This window comes from Xyrauchen texanus, chromosome 26 (assembly GCF_025860055.1).
Source record: "Xyrauchen texanus isolate HMW12.3.18 chromosome 26, RBS_HiC_50CHRs, whole genome shotgun sequence".
Lineage (NCBI taxonomy): Eukaryota > Metazoa > Chordata > Actinopteri > Cypriniformes > Catostomidae > Xyrauchen > Xyrauchen texanus.
The window spans coordinates 16,580,360-16,598,387 of NC_068301.1; the positions used below are offsets into that span (position 1 = coordinate 16,580,360).

General features: G+C 35.7%; 2 protein-coding genes across 2 annotated transcripts in view; one reads left to right on the forward strand and one right to left on the reverse strand.

Moving 5' to 3' along the window:
- The window catches only part of LOC127619942 (G-protein coupled receptor 12-like), a 40,990-nt gene that overhangs the window by 1,083 nt on the left and 21,879 nt on the right, over window positions 1-18,028 (forward strand). The gene's annotated exons all lie outside the window — the stretch shown is intronic.
- On the reverse strand, window positions 6,117-17,729 carry si:ch211-199g17.2 (uncharacterized). Its single transcript, XM_052092329.1, has 9 exons — window positions 17,679-17,729; window positions 17,518-17,575; window positions 17,105-17,185; window positions 15,910-16,047; window positions 12,347-12,489; window positions 8,915-9,031; window positions 7,589-7,646; window positions 7,415-7,480; window positions 6,117-6,361 (listed from the first exon to the last, which is right to left on the reverse strand). The coding sequence occupies exons 1-9, from the start codon at window positions 17,727-17,729 to the stop codon at window positions 6,117-6,119; spliced, it is 957 nt and encodes a 318-aa protein (XP_051948289.1).

Genomic DNA, 18,028 nt, shown 5'->3' on the forward strand with positions numbered 1-18,028 from the left:
AGTTATACACACAAACAGTAACATATCAGATTACTTGGAGGATGATGTAGTACTAGGTACTAGGTTATGTCCCAGTACAATTCCACTGTTGAAAGTCATCAAGCCCTACAATGCTGAAGATCTGAATAACTGAACAAATTCGTTTTTGGGAAAATTACAAATTTGGCCTGAATGTCTGAATAAAGCAATGAGGTATCTAAAATGTCACTCTAAACATGCATTCACACAATTATCATATTGTATAGGGCTATGACATTGTAAGAGATTAAACAAAATGAACATACCAGTATTTAGCAACTGCTCAGTGGTGTACACTGCAGACTCTATCTCTGCTGGTAGTCTCTGTGGAGTCTACAATTAAGAGTCAAAAGAGAGAAAGAGACTATTCTCAAATGCTACTCTAGAGAGGGATGAAGACACAGTTGATCTATAACAAAGTATGCTGTTTACTTTTAACATTCATCCCCTTCGTTTGAAGGTCACTTACAAAGACAGTGGACAGGCTTTTGTGCTGCTCCATCAACTGCAGAAGCTGATTCTGAAACTTCATCCTGAAAAGAGTTGTCTGGATTTATAATTTATCTCATGATATGACACATTTCAAAATCAGTCTTTAATATCAAATAAAATGCACTCATGTTCATACACATGTTCTTTTGTTCTAATGATACCTGTGCATGCTGATGTATTAATTAAAAAAAAAAAAAAAATATATATATATATATATATATATATATATATATATATATATATTTCTGATATCAGAAAAGAAAATAAGATGCTAATGGTTTGCTACCTTTGTTCTGTGTTAAAATAATGAATCATACCGAATCTTTCTGTGTTTTAGTTTGGTTTCCTCGATCTGACAGCAGTACTGTTTCATCAGTTCCTCTTTCTGATGGTTCTGCTCAAGCTGCCTACAGTACATTGTTACAAGTTAGACTTTGAATCAAATAATATTATGACACCCAGAATGAGACATTTAATTGATGCTTCCACACGTCTCTTTCAGTAGGATATTTCTGTTGTAAAATGTACTCACAATCACACATCGCTGTGTTAACAGTACTTAGTAAAAATGACAACAAAATACTGCTTTATCAACCAAATTATATTTAAACATTCCTTGTGTAAGATATCGAGACAGAATACACACCCTGTGTATCTGACTTGAGAACAAAGCTCAATCATGTATAGGTGACACATGTTCTGATTCTCATTCGAGCAACATTCACAAAACATAAAGAGATTCAGAGCAAACCTAAATAAACACATTAGCCAATGTGACTGATTTGATATCTTCAAATATACTAAGGGATGGGCATAATTGAGCAATTTTTTAGTTGAGTGTGGAAACCCATTAAGAACGAGTAATCGGTTAATCGTAAAATAAAATGTAATTTAAACATAAAATAGCCTATTAAATATATATGTGAAAAAACTAAACAATAAGCATTTTATTGATAATTTCATTTCATTACAATTTTCAATGCGATGACTCAATTGTAACTGCAAGATTTGTTGAGAGCTTTACAGAGAGAAGGTGCAATGTTACTCAGTGTTGCTGGCAGGCCAATTAGCAAAGGAAAATCTGCAAAATTCAAATTGTATATTTAACCAGGGAATAAACAGTTCAAAGAACAAAAAGAAACTAAATCTTTTGCAAATCATATCTGAAACCATTGAGGGCCACATGGTGGCTCAGTGGTTAGCAGTCTCCTCACAGCAAGAAGGTCCAAAAACATGCAGGTTAAGTAAATTGGAGACTCTAAATTGCCCCGTAGGTGTGAGTGAGTGTCCCCCAGCCGCTGGGGGTTGCGTCAGGAAGGGCAACCTGTGCCAAGTCAAATATGCAGATCACTGATGGTCCACTGTGACAACCCCTAACAGCAGCAGCCAAAACGGGAAGAAAATCCGTTGCAATTGTTCCAAAGTGAAAACATTATTTTTAAACATTTTCAAATGGTCAATAATTTTTTTCATGAAACCAAAGGGTTTTTGTTTTTTCAGAACAGGTTGCATGTTTCTCCTGAGAGATCTGGCAACACTGCAACTGGTATATGACCCATCCTTAGCACAGAGTACTGTCATTTTAAAAACATTTTTATAAGCCACTCTTTTATTTCATTCTAACTGGTTACCAATTGGAAAGGAAGAGGCAAAAAAAAAATAAAACAACAACAAATTTCTGCTCAGAACTAACCGAAATGAAAAACATTTCGTTTTTAGTCCCAAAAGGTACTAAATTCATTGATTACTTGTTCACATCCCTAATGCTTACCTTTGTGCCTTTTGCTTAAGGTCCTCACATTTGAGCTGCAGAGATCTATTTATCTCTATATAACAAGAGTAAATGTGTTAACACTATACATCTGAATAAAACATCTAGCCTTTTATTTTAACCAAAATAAATGCAATTAATGGGTGATTTCATACATGGTGATGAGCAGTCTTTTAGTATGTTAACAAGTTAGGTTACTGTACATTGTTATTTGTATGCAAATGTGTATGATTGTCAGATTTTGGTTTTGGAATTGTGCACCTTCCTTTTCATTCAGTATTCCCTCCAAATGTAAGGCTTCAGCAGTTACTGTAACAACAAGAGTACCATGGTCTTTACAGTCTTAATCTTACTTGTAAACTCACAAATGGTAGTGCATGATGACACAATTCACACTCATTCAGTATTTCAGGGTCAGTAATACTTACAGGCATCCTCCTCCTCCATCCTGGTACTTTGGAGGAGCATGGTTTCCATTAGCTCATCTTCAATGTCTTTCTTGGCTGTAATCAATATATGTGTGTTAATTTCAGATTTTGTAAAAGTACTGATTTACAATTTATAAAGCAGCAGCACATAGGCCAAGCCATTTATGTGGAGCAATCTGGAATGGACAAATTCACCTTGTTGCAACTTCCTGAGTTTGATGAACAGCTCATCTGGTTTTGGTTCTGTTCGCCTAACTATAAAAGAGACAAAATGTGAATTAAGAAAGGATGTACTGTAGCTTGACTGGGCAGAAAGCAAAGATATGGTTTTATATTTGGGTCACTTAATGTATTGGAATATAATGAAAGTTATGAGAATGAACTGAAGTAATTAAAGGGATATTTCACCCAAAAATTAAAATGGTCTCATCATTTACTCACCCTCGTCCCATCCCAGATGTGTTTGACTTTCTTCCCTCTGCTGAACACAAAGAAGATTTTTAGAAGAACATCTCAGCTCTGTAGGTCCATACAATGCAAGTGAATGTTGTCAAAAACTTTGAAGGTCCAAAAATCAGAAAAAGGCAGCATAGAAGTAATCCACATGGATCTAATGGTTAAATCAATGTCTTCAGAAGTGAAATGACAGGTGTGGGTGAGGAGGAGATCAATATTTAGGTCCTTTTTTTACTAAAAATCTCCACTTTCATCTTTTTTTCTTTTACTGGGCAGGGAGAAGAATTTAAAATAAAAACAAATATTTAAATATTGCTCTTTTTCTCAGCCACACTTACTGTATCATATCACTTCTGAAGACATCGTTTTAACCTCCGAAGTCTTATGATTTAATTTTATGCTGCTTTTTTGGACCATCAATGTTCTGGCCACCATGCACTTGCATTGTATGGACCTACAGAGCCGAGATATTCTTCTAAAAATCTTCTTTGTGTTCTTTAGAAGAAAGAAAGTCATATACATCTGGGATGGCATGAGGGTGAGTAAATGATGAGAGAATTTTCATATTTGGGTGAACTATCCTGTTTTAGTAGCACAGGTGCTGTGTTATTTTCATTCTGAGATGTAATAATACAAAATAAATAACTTGTCAATGAATCATTAGTCATACCTTGACTTTTAGGTGTATTTAAAATGTCCTCCATGTTAAAAGATGACTCTAAAGTGAATAACAATAACAACAATATTTAGCAAGCTGCAATATTCGGAAAATCAACTCGCTTGCTTAATCAACAACTTTACACAAAAAACTAAACAAAAACGAACAAACAAAACTATAACCCACCATGTATCATACTCATTGCGACGTCAGTACTGTATTAAATGAATATATCGATAAAATATAGCAGTTTTTATGCGGCAAACTGAGAAGTCGGTTGGTAAAATCTTCCTCGCGCAGTTTTAAACTGCCGTTCACGCGCAGCTGTTTCTTGTGTATCCTCTTCGTAAAATTCCATAGCAACGACTATCCCTCAGAAAATAAAATGTAATTCAATTTTTGTGGACTAGACGTCACTTGAAATTTTTTACAATAAATAAAAATAAATAAATAAATAAATAAATAGAAAAAATAAAAAAGGAATTTGGCGTCATCATCTGGCAAAATATGGCACTATAAATCAAAGGAAGACTCTAAAACGAGAAGCAAATCTGTATAATCATGACAAAATATATAACGGGATTAATAAATCAGACTTTCTTGAATTGCCTACTTTTGATACGCCCATTTACCTGTGGCTGTGATTGACAAGTTTTTAAATTCAAAGATACTGTTCACCTAAAGTAAAGTTTTGGATCAGACTTCTAATGTGTTCGTGTACACAAAGTTGTACAAAAGTCTCATTAACGTGTGAATAGCCTTAAAGGTATATTTCAGGTTGATTACCGCAACACATTATATTGTACCCCGGCCCACGTTTCCTTTAAAAAAAACTCCAGATATCTGGGTTACAGTGAGATACTTTCAATGGAAGTCAATGTTAAAATACTCACGGTTTCAAAGGTTTAGACCAAAGACATAAACAATATGCATTTAAACGTGATTTTAGTGTGATAAAATTGCTCACTAACCTTTTCTGTTTTTTATATTATTTTACAACTTCGCAGTCAACAAACCCTAAAATGACTGAAAATGGCCATTTAAACAACTTTACAGCTCAATTAAGACATACGTTTTAACATAAGAATTAATGCAAGGGCTTTTATAAAATTATAAACTTACATTTTTGCCTTAAAACCCTCAAAAAATGGGCCCCATTCACTTCCATTGTAAGTGTTGCACTATCACTTTGATTTTTTTCTTTTCTTTAAAAAAAAAAAAAAGAAGAAGGGACAAGTCAAAACAATTTTTGTGGTAATTAACATTTTTCCACAAATGCTGTTGATAAGAGCTTAACTTGTTATGAACCTGGAATATTTATTTAAGACATGTCTGTACCCATGCAGCCTTTTAAAGTCTAGTGAAGCCAACATGATAAAGGTCGTGCTCAACCAAAATTATTACACAATACAAATGACGTTTGTTAGACCAAACATTTTATTGAATATATAAACTTTGAAAACATTCAGTTACAATGCAAAGAATTTGATATTAACACCTTAGATAAACTGAACTTAAAATTAAATTCTGATAGCCATGACAAAAATTGAGAAATGCTGCTAAAATATTGCTGGCTGATTCACAAGTCCCAAAGTTATTCAACTTTAAATAATACAATAAAATGTAACTAATAAAACTTATTTTGGCATATCAACAATATTATATTATGAATTGTATAGCTAAGGGAAAAGAAACCAAGTGTACAAAACAACATAATGGTAATGCATTGTGCTTCTTTGGTGGGGACACATGCCCTGTATTGATTGAAAAAAAGAAGCAAAAACAAAACTGATCATTCAACACTGCTCTGTCAGTATTTTGCTACTGGAATGCACATCATCATCAGTACTGCATGTAACTTGCAAACTCAGGATGATAAATTGTACTGTCTCCAGTGTTTTGTCTCTCCAGGACCCATTCACTGTTACTGAAGGACCAGTCTTGCACTGGCCAATCAGCAAATGAGACAGAGACCACCTCCTCCAGTGAACCATAGTTCTTATGTCTGCAATAAGGGTCGACCACTGGAATGACTTGTGCATGGTCACATTGTCCTCCGTATGCATACTGAGCTGGTCTCATGAGCTGATCCTCATACATTCGACCATCTATGTGTGAGATTACCTCTGTGTGAGTATAGGTCAGTGTGGGAATGTTTGCCTGTGTGAGCATGTTTCTATCATACTGTGTATTCCAGTACTCATTGGGGTCACACCCTATGTGTTGGTATCCCTGAACTTCAGTATGTGTCTAATTCCCTAGAGCCAATGGATAATTCTCTGTGTATGTGTAGTTAGTGCTCAATCTCAGGTGCCACAGTGGCTGTGTGTCTTAGAGGCATTCTCTCAATGACAACGGGCCCCTCCTGTAGTGACAGGCTTACTTTAAACACAGACTCCTTCACTGTGTTAGCACAAATTACTTTCTTCGCACAAACTTTCTTCTTTTTGGACCTTTGATGAGTTAGGAGTGGAGTTCCATCAATATGAACGGTGGACAGTATAGACTCTGCTGGGCGTTTAAGAGCTTTATTAGGACCTTTAGAAACAGACGTATCAGTTAATATCTGTCTGCAACACACAACAAAGAGATTTAACAAAAAAAGTGAACTCAAAGTATCTGGACACTTAAGGCACACTTAATACTGTCTGAGTATTTATGTATTTTGTAACAAAATATCAAAGCAAGTACCATTTTTTTAAAGCAAGATAGCAGAGAGAGAGAAAAAAAAATAAGTTAGGTTTTAAATGACAAAACAATAGATACACAGCCCAAAATGAAGACACAAAATAGTAGATTAGAACATAGTTTAAAGGTGCTGTAAACAATTTATCATTTTTCAGCGAATCACATTTTCTATAGTAACATTGTAGTAACCATGACTGTTGTAGGCCAACTATGTTTTGTTTTGTGTTATTTTGTGGAAACCATGATTTTACTATAGTAGTATTGTAGTAACTATGAAAAATTAGTCAAGTAACCATGTTTATATGGCAGAAACCATGGTTTTAATACAGTATACTGTATACATATAGTAACCATGGTTTTACTATAGATTATGGTCACTCTTGTGGTTACCATGGTTTTACTACAAACACCATGGTATTGGTAGTAAAACCATAACCACAAAATTATGATTTTTAGAACCATAGTAATAATACAAGAAAACTATGGTTTTACTACAAATATCAAGGTTAAAATATGGTTACTATAGTAAAACCATGATCAATATTGCGAGGGAACGCAAAATTATTTCAGAAAGAAAATAACCGCCCTGTCCTCTAAGGGACTCCTTTAGATTGTTGCCGAGCAGTGCCCCTACTCACAGATGTCAAAACACAACAGAAGCAAAATAGCGCCCTCAGCTGACAACTGTTACAAATCTGAATGTCACCTTCGAGATATCTCAGAACATTTATTTCAGAACATTTATTTCAATTATATCTTTCAGGGAACAAGTTTTGACAGCATCATTTGCTTTCAGATGCCATTTCATTAGACATTTTGTTTCCAATGCAAATCATACTTTTATTATAGTGTTACCCAAGTATCCAAATACTTTTTGTGGGCACTATATATTGGTAGGCTCACCACTGGTTTTGTCTGTTCCTCCAGTGAAAGACCCCACATTGGCTCCACAGTTCAAAATCTTCATACCTTTGTGGTAAAGTCATGACAGATATAATAAAGAGATAATGAGAAATATTAGAAGATATGGGTTAAGACTTAGTCCTCCCCTTTGGTACTTTCATCTGCTGTACTTACACCAATGATAATCCCGCTGTAATACTTCACTAAAGGGACATGCCGACAACCTCATCACCTACAGAACAACATGAAGTTACCAAATAGCTCTGGAATAGCATGTTTCAGACACATTCATATAACTTCCAAATGACCTCAGACCATGAAAATCACATTAGGTCATACAGTTGAAGTCAGAAGTTGATATGCAATACATTTCACAATTCCTGATATTTAATCGTAGAAAACATTCCCTGTCTTAGATCAGTTCCACATAATTTTCCTTCCTCATGATGCCATCTATTTTGTGAAGAGCACCAGTCCCTTCTGCAGCAAAGCAATCCCATAACATGATGCCACCCCCATGCTTCACGTTTGGGATGGTGTTCTTTATTGGCTGGCAAGTCTAACCCTTTTTCCTCAAAACATAAGAATGGTCATTATGACCAAAATGTTCCATTTTGTTTTCCATCAAACCAGAGGAAATTTCTCCAAAAAGTAAGATCTTTGTCCCCATATGCACTTGCAAACTTTAGTCTGGCTTTTTTAATGGCGGTTTGAGCAGTGGCATCTTCCTTTGAGCAGCCTTTCAGGTTTTGCCGATATAGAATATACCTTTACTGTGGATATATCCGTTTACCGGTCTACCTGTTTCCTCCAGCATCTTCACAAGGTCCTTTGCTGTTGTCCTAGGATTGATTTGCACTTTTCGCACCAAACTACGTTAATCTCCATGAGAAAGAATGCATCTCCTTCCTGAGTGGTATGACGGCTGCATGGTCCCATGGTGTTTTTAGTTGCATACTATTGTTTGTACAAATGAACATGGTATCTTCAGGCGTTTGAAAATTGCTACCAAGGATCAACCAGAATTGTGGAGGTCCAACATTTTTTTCTGAGGTCTTGGCTGTTTTCTTTTGATTATCCCAAGTCAAGCAAAGAGGCACAGAGTTTGAAGGTAGGCCTTAAAATACCTCCACATGTACACCTACAATTCAGTACACCTCCTATCAGAAGCTAATTGTTTAAAGGCTTGGCATAATTTTCTGGAATTTTCCAAGCTGCTTTAAAGCAAAGTTAACAGTGTATATACCCACTGGAATTGTAATATAGTCAATTAAAATGTAAACAATCTGTCTGTAAACAATTATAGGAAAAATCACTGGTGTCATGCACAAAGTAGATGTCCTAAACGACTTGCCAGAACTATAGTTTGCTAATATTAAATCTGTGGAGTGGTTAAAAAAATATTTTAATGACTTCAACCTAAGCGTATGTAAACTTCTGACTTCAACTGTATTACGATACAGTGGAGTTTAATTGGGAAGGAAATTCTGTGGGAAGTACCTTTATTTGTCCTCTCCCATTCTCTTTCTCCAGCTGTATGGCAATATCCTCCAGCATCTCATTTATTTTGCACCATTTATGCTTTATGTTAGGCAAGAGCTGTGGATGGAGAACTTTCTGCCAACATAAAGATTTTTCACATGAGTAGTAAACTACAAATCTTGTGCCAGTTTGAATAATTCAATAGTAATCAACTCTGAAAATAAATAAAGCTGATGATTAAAGGTGTAAGCCTTGAAGCCATTTTGCTAATTTCAACTGCAAAACCTTGCCCTCCAAAAGACATGCCAATAAACCCAGATGTCAGCAAACCTGAGCGTACAAAATGTTTGAGCGCGTTTCTGATTTGGTTAGTTTTCGGTTTGGTTAATTAAGTGTGGGCGGCCCCCCCTGACTTTTTTTTTGTTGCTGTTTACAGAGGGTCTAAGGCGGACAAAAAGACAGGTTTGAGTTTTCAGTACGTCTATTTTAGTGATATTTGTCAGTAGGGGTGGGTAAAAATATAGATTTTCCGATGCACTGCGAACTTCATTTGAACAATCTCGATGTTTTGCTCAATGAATATTTTAGAACATATTTTGCTTGGGTTAATAATCAACGAAGCTCAATCGTGGATAAAGCAGCACGAGCGCATAGGAGCAATAATTCACGGAATGGCCTCAACAGCAGATTATTTTACATGCACATGTGAATCAGTGAGATGCGTGGTGGAGATTGCGAATCCCATTTGAATGCGGCACAGAATTGTCTGTTGCAAAATTCTTATGTCTTGATGATGAAACGTTTTTAAAAACAAACAGCCCCCACATTCTAAATGGCACTGACAAATAAAACAGGAGAAAACATCAATTAGAAGGCTTTTCAATTCTCAAACTGTATTAACTAAATGGTAGTTGTGGGAGAAAAGTTTCTAAATTTATTGAGACTACTGTTTTTCATTATAAAAATGCCATAGATCTTTATATAGAAACCATAGTTACCAATCATGGTAACGAGTAGTCATGCAAGGTTTTACCTATGGTTACCATGGACTTATTACAAATATCATTGTTAAAACTATGGAAGAACTATGGTAAATTTTCATAATTATTATGGACCAAGCTATCGGTTTTCCAACTGTATAAAATGTGTTCTCTTGTAATGCAAGTTGTTTTGTTTGCCTTCAGAAATTCCAATAGATGACTGTAGTTTAATCAGTAGGATAAAAGGAATCTGTAAAGAAGACCCAACTTAGTCACACTGGCAGCATATTTAAATTTAGCCATATAAAAATTAGGTGGTGTTCATTTTTTTTTCAGATGTTACTCTTTGTTAATATCAGAATTTTTTCTGCATCCCAATCTTAATTTCAAATGAACATATGTAATTATTGGTAATTTCATGGGTGTTACCAAAGCAGGTGCTGGTGCCACATTTCAACGTTTGCCCACTGACAAAGAAATGATCAGTCTATAATTTTAATGGTAGGTTAATTTGAACAGTGAGAGACAGAATAACAACAAAAAAAATCCAAAAATGTTATAAATTGAATTGCATTTTAATAAGGGAAACAAGTATTCGACCCTCACTCAGAGATTTCAGTCTCCCAGGTGTCTTTTATACAGGTAACGAGCTGAGATTAGGAGCACACTCTTAAAGGGAGTGCTCCTAATCTCAGCTTGTTACCTTTATAAAAGACACATGTTCACAGAAGCAATCAATCAATCAGATTCCAAACTATCCACCATGGCTAAGACCAAAGAGCTCTCCAAGGATGTCAGGGACAAGATTGTAGATCTACACAAGGCTGGAATGGGCTACAAGACCATCGCCAAGCATCTTGGTGAGAAGGTGACAACAGTTGGTGCGATTATTCGCAAATGGAAGAAACACAAAAGAACTGTCAATCTCCCTCGGTCTGGGGCTCCATGCAAGATCTCACCACGTGGAGTTGCAATGATCATGAGAATGGTGATGAATCAGCCCAGAACTACACAGGAGGATCTTGTCAATGATCTCAAGGCAGCTGGGACCATAGTCATCAAGAAAACAATTGGTAACACACTATGCCGTGAAGGACTGAAATCCTGCACCGCCCACAAGGTCTCCCTGCTCAAGAAAGCACATGTACAGGCCCGTCTGAAGTTTGCAAATGAACATCTGAATGATTCAGATTAGAACTGGGTGAAAGTGTTGTGGACAGATGAGACCAAAATCGAGCTCTTTGGCATCAACTCAAATCGCTGTGTTTGGAGGAGGAGGAATACTGCCAATGACCCAAAGAACACCATCCTCACCATCAAACATGGAGGTGGAAACATTATGCTTTGGAGGTGTTTTTCTGCTAAGGGGACAGGACAACTTCACCGCATCAAAGGGACAATGGACGGGGCCATGTACCGTCAAATCTTGGGTGAGAACCTCCTTCCCTCAGCCAGGGCACTGAAAATGGTTTGTGGTGTGTATTCCAGCATGACAATGACCCAAAACACACGGCCAAGGCAACAAAGGAGAGGCTCAAGAAGAAGCACATTAAGGTCCTGGAGTGGCCTAGCCAGTCTCCAGACCTTAATCCCATAGAAAATCTGTGGAGGGAGCTGAAGGTTCGAGTTTCCAAACGTCAGCCTCGAAACCTTAATGACTTGAAGATCTGCAAAGAGGAGTGGGACAAAATCCCTCCTGAGATGTGTGCAAACCTGGTGGCGAACTACAAGAAATGTCTGACCTCTGTGATTGCTAACAAGGGTTTTGCCACCAAGTACTAAGTCATGTTTTGCAGAGGGGTCGAATACTTATTTCCCTCATTAAAATGCAATTCAATTTATTAAGTTTTTAACATGCGTTTTTCTGGATTTTTTTTTTGTTTGTTATTCTGTCGCTCACTTTTCAAATTAACCTAACATTAAAATTATAGACTGATCATTTGTCTGTGGGCAAACGTACAATATCAGCAGGGGATCAAATACTTTTTTCCCCTCACTGTACACATCAATGTACAACCTGTAAATAGTACAAATGATATAATTAATAAAAAAAAACATGTAAAATAATATCATATTTATTGATTGAATTAATGGATTTGTTCATTTTTTAAAAACTAAAATGTGACCAAAATTATCTAAAAAAATTTAATTCAATACAATACAATTAATAAAATAAATATGTACCTAGTAAGAATGTTCCCTGTATAATTAACAACATTAGCTGGGAGAGAATTTCTTTCATATGCAAGCAAAAGCTACATTATAACTGAAATATACCCATATGAATAGATATAGAGATCATAATTTAATCCAATTAAGAGTATGTGAATCAGAATCGAATCTGGAAATCTGTATCAATACCCAGCCCTATTTGTCAGGTAGTTGGTAAATCGCTTAAAGAACTTTGAAGTATTTGACTAGTGCAAAGTTTATAGTTTCAAGAGTTAAAGGAGGCATTATAATCACTCACTAGGTAGATACGCTGGTGCAGACAGCTAGTCAGGTGACTGGTCATTTTCTTTTTCTTCAATTTCAATGAACAGAGCTGACACAGGTAAAAGCAAGGAGGAGGATCTCCATCCACACTCTGGCACTTAATAACAGCCTGTAGACCTGAAGACAAACATGCCCACACAAAGTTATGTGCAGTGAATCTGAATGGGTGCATCAACGTTTTCTATAATGTGATTATAGGCCTTATTCACAGCAGCGCCATCTTAGATTTCTGACATGAACAACAGCAAGGCTGTAAGGGATAGACGTATAGTCTCTTCAGTGGGTTGAACAGTTGTTTAAAGTGTTTTTGGATCGTTTTGCTGACGGAAATTTCAGTGCACAATAAAACTCCAGACAACATGTGGTCTAGGATTTTTTTTTATAGCCTACAGTGCATGTTATTGAAGAGATGGTCAGTCTATCCATCACAGCCTCATTTTTCTACCCGTCAAGAATCAAAGATGCCTCTACTTTTGCCGTAAATTAAATTTGAAGTGTTCAATTTGTTTTACGCTAGCATCACCAAACGGAATTGCAAAAAGAAACATTATTTTCAAACAAATTTTAGAATACACCCCCCTTTGTCTGACACTGGTCAAACTAACCGATGGTACCACCCCAAATTCACGTCATTGGTTTAGCCAATGTTGTTGTTTGTTTAACCAACGGGTCGCAGATCAACGTTTAAAAGCGCCACAGATGCAGTGTTTAGACTTATCAGGGAAACCAACCCATGAATAATTTACTTCTAGTTGTCTCCGCATACTAAACTAGGATAGAATGTATATTAACATTCAAACTTTATTTAGTATTATTAGATATACATTTATTAGAATTACTAGCAATTAAATTAAATCTTTCAGTTGGCTCAGAGGTTATTGTGGTTGGATGTTATCATCCGCCTTCATCCCCAAGTGAAGTAGGTACTTTATTTGCTGACTTTCTCCATGCTTGGACCAAATCTGAACTGGTTTTACTAGGTGATTTGAACTGGGACTGGTTATCATCATCATCCTCAGACCCATTAAAGGAGATTTGTGACTCTTTTTGCTTGGTGCAGTTGATAAATTCAACAAGCTGCATAAATCAAAAGGATTTTGCCAGATCTACTTTACTGGATATCATTTTAACCAACACACCTCATACATTTTCTGCGGCTGAAGTTTTTTGTAATGATATTAGTGCTCACTGCGCAATTGTTGGTATGAGAAATTGTACGATTCCTAAGAGTTTACCGCATTTTATTTATAAAAGATTTTTTTTTAAACATTTTAACGAACAAGCTTTTCTACATGATATTTATAACAGTGACTTGAGTGTTGTAACATATATGGCAGATGTAAATTTAGCCTGGGATTATTTTAAATCCACTTTCCTGGCCATATGTGAAAAACGATTTAGGATTAGTGGTAAAGATAATCCTTGGTTTAATGAATCTGTTTCTACTTTTATTGGACAAAAGGAATGCTGCCTGGGCTAAAGCAAAGAAAACAAATGATTCCTTAGATTGGATCTCTTGCAGAGCATTATGGAATAAATGTACAAAATTAATAAAAAGTGCAAAATGTGATTATTATTTTTCAATGATAAATGAAAATCTAAAAATCCCACAACGTTTTGGAAAATAGTTAAATCTAATTTGGTGTCAAGTTTATCATCTAACTTTCCTGATTTTCTAAATGTTAATCAAAATTTAATTAAAGGCAGAGCAAATATTGCAGATACTTTTAATAATTATTTTGTTTCTGCTGGTTAAATTTTTGATTCTAGTATTGTAGATGCTCATGCTCCCAATGGAACTCCTGAGCCGATCCAACATTGTCCTTTGCAGTTGTTCACTTTTTCTCGCATTACCACCACAAGTTTGTGAAATTTTAACGAAATTAGACAGTAAAAAAAAATCAGCTGGAATTGATAACATTGAGCCTTATTTTTTAAGAATTGCAGCAAATATTGTGGCAGAGCCTATTGCCTCTATATTTAATTTAAATTTAACTTCTAACGTTATACCTAGAATGTGGAAATCGGCAATGGTTGTCCCTTTATTAAAGGGTGGAGATCCTTCTGATCCAAATAATTATCATCCCATCTCCAAACTGCCCGTCTTAGCTAAAGTATTTTAATCTTTGGTAAATTATCAATTAAAACAATTCTTATCTTATAATTATATAATTAATGACTATCAGTCAGGCTTTAGATCAGGCCATAGTACTATTACAGCAGCTATGTTAGTCACAATTTATATTATCAATTCCTTAGATAGTAAACAGTCTTGTGCAGCAATATATTTAGATCTTTCAAAAGCATTTGATTCTGTAGATCATAATTTATTATTACAGAAACTCCGGCATATAGAGAAGTCGCTCTAAAATGCTTTGAAAACTACCTTTCTGAACTAACCCAATGTGTCTCATTTGAAAATTATAGCTCATCTATTCTTAAAGTTAACAATGGTGTTCCACAAGGATCTGTTTTAGCTCCCCATTTATTAATGATCTAGTTCTTGGAATAAATCTAACTAAAACTCATTTGTATGCTGATGATACAATTATCTATACAGTGGCTCCCTCCTTAAATTAAGCCTTGCATCGATTGCAGAGTGCGTTTCAAATAATGCAGCATTCATTTTTACATTTGAAACTGGTTTTAAATTCAAAAAAGACAAAATATATGATTTTAAGTCGTGTTCGCTCTAAAATAGCAGATCTGCCAATATCAACTTTAGAAGGTACATGGCTTGATGAAAGATTAGCTTTCGATGTACATATTGATAACTTGTTGAAAAAACTAAGGCCAAAATTGGGATTCTTTCATTGATGAAAAAAATGCTTCACATATGGGGCTAGAAAGAAAATGGTAGACAGTACTTTTCTATCTGTAATGGACTATGGTGATCTATTATACAGGCATTCAGCTACATCCTTAAGAAACTGGAATCTGTTTATCATGCTGCACTACGCTTTGTTTGTGGTGCAGAGTCATGTACTCATCATTGTATTTTATATGCTTCAAATGTATGCTTTGTATAATCTTTAGCTTGGTCATCCGTATATCACAGGAGAAAATTGCATATGTTTGTATTTATTGCCAAGGCACTTTTAGGTAAATTACCCCCTTATGTTTCTAATCTTTTAACCTGTTGTACAAATAGCTATTCCACAAGATCTTCAACTCAAATTAAGCTGACAGTCCCAAGGGTACATTCTGAATTTGGTAAAAAAGGTTTCATTTTATGCTCCTTGGGCATGGAATGAATTGCAAAATGGGATTTTGCAATTCATTCCATGAGCACAATTCATTCCTTGAGCACTTTTCAAGATCTTTTACAAACTGTTTTAAAAGGAAAATTGTAATTGTTTTTATTGTATATATATATATATATATATATATATATATATATAAGTTTTTTTCTTTCTTTGTATATTTGGAGTATTTATCTTTTAAACTTTGTGAAACTATATGTGCTGCCTTCTTGACCAGGACTCCCTGGAAGAAGAGATTTCAACGGGAGATCATATAGTTTGTGTATACACTCACCGATTAGAGGCTTTCTGCCCCTGTAGTTTTCTGGAGAGTCTTCCGAGGACTGAATTTGAGCAGAAGGGGTTTGAGTAAATGGGGACTGGAGAATCAAGTTGTGTGAAGACAGAGTGATGTTTTCTTCCTCCACTGTTACTGTAAATGAGAATGGTACAAACACCAAATATAATTATTTATACATTAAATTATTCGCTCATGAAGAGCATGTCTTCGTATTCAAAACTCAACTAGAGAGTGCTAAATGTACACTACCATTTGCTTCCCAGCCAGTGCTGATTGGTTCCTGAAAGTCTGGCTCAAGGAATTGGTTTGAATCATGTGTGAAAGCTGGTTCCAACGCTTCTGTAATCCTTGTCGTTATGATCGGCTCGACAACGCTGGCTAGATGAAAGGCACTTGTAGGATCTGGACAATCAGATAAACTCATTTCTGAAAAACTCTTGTCTGATGGTCAGATTCTGGATTATCTCTGGCACCATGTGGCTTACAGTAAGAGGTGATGTTCACAGCTGGGCTTTGTATGGATCAATGGTTGTGGCTAGTTGTAATGAATGAATGACTCTATTCCTAACTTCTTCACTTATATGCGCAGTGTCATTCTGGCAAGCAATTCTGATGAGGGTCCTGGGTCTTGGTGGTCTAACAACACAGATGTTTGGAGTCCTAGTTTCAGATGGCATCATAAATCTTTGTGAACTCTGGTTTCTGTCATGGATTCCATGCTGATACGTATTTGTCTGTTGACTGAAAGATGGAGCCAGGGAACTTTCTAGATTAAGCATTCCAGCTGTAACATGAGAATCCACTCGATTTTGGGGTGTGGATTCCTCCTTAGAAATGGATAACTGTCGGACAGGACTTGGGTTTCTTGGGAGTGATAGAGCTGGTGTAAGATTCAGAGGTTGAGACAGAGACTGTATTATACTTGAACAGTTTGACCTCAATGGAGTTGAATGTACACACTGTGTTGGGGTTAAACATTCTGAGATTGGGGGTTGTTTTATCTCATGTCTGTTTTCAAACTCTTGCAGCGCTTGAACATTGGTTTCATTACCTTTTACAGAAAAGCACAGATGCATTAAAAAATATGAAATACATTTTTAAATCTTATTACCACAGTCTAATATTTCAAAACTTAACTGGAATAACTAAAGCCATATTTAATATGTATAACTAATGGGAGCATGCATACCTTTAACTGGGTTGTTATGAACAAGAGACTGAAACACTTTGGGGTTTTGTTGATTCTTCATACTCTTCAGTTTAGCAAAAGCTGAGATATTGGAGGAAAGAGAATGTGATAAGTTAAAAACTATTCTTTAGAATGCCTATAAACAGCCATACACTGCTTAATTTCCTCCAGCATTTCAAACAAAGAGACATCACAAACATGTACAAGTGAAAATATAGTTCAATTTGAAAATCAAACCAGAAATGTACAATAAATTGCAATGCTCCACTACACTACCTCAAACTGCTGTTTCAAAAGGCTCTAAACAACATTAAACAAAATAAACAGACATATACTTCTGAAGTAAATGTAACTCCAGAGATTCATGTGGCACTATGAAGATGTAACAAAACAATTGGAAATATAATACAGACCAGCAGGGACAGGACATGATGTCATCTCCCTGTAGATGACTTCATCCACACATAAAACCTTATCAGAGAAAGCACAAGGTTAGATGTGAGATCTACTAAACATTAAAAATAAATGTAGACATTTAGATTTATTAGTTGTTAAAAACATATTGTCTTTTTACCTGTACATCACCTGTTCCCTCCCTCTGTTCTAAGGTTTTTGCAAGATCCATGAGAGGGCGAGCAAAAAGAGTGAGATCGATATAGGATCTCCACCCATGAGCATGATGAGATTTCTGTTATCAAAATGGACAAGGCCAAAATAATATTTAAAATTCTCAGAATTTAATGGATGCAATAGAAAGATAAATAATATTCAATATTTAGAGCATCTTTTCTCTGCCCTGTGCCTGGAGGACCCATCCACACACATTTTGAATGTCTCCTGCATTTGACCAGATCAGGTTATGGAGCTTTCGGTTTATGAACATATGTAGCAGTCATCAAGGTGAAGATCTCTTAAAAAAAGAAA

Coding starts and splice junctions, on each gene's coding strand:
- si:ch211-199g17.2 (XM_052092329.1), bottom strand. CDS start 17,729: ATGGATCTTGCAAAAACCTTAGAACAGAGGGAGGGAACAGGTGATGTA. Junction 16,048..17,104: donor TCATAACAACCCAGTTAAAG/GTATGCATGCTC, acceptor TCTCATTTACAG/TAACAGTGGAGGAAGAAAAC. Junction 9,032..12,346: donor TGCACCAGCGTATCTACCTA/GTGAGTGATTAT, acceptor TTATGTTGGCAG/AAAGTTCTCCATCCACAGCT.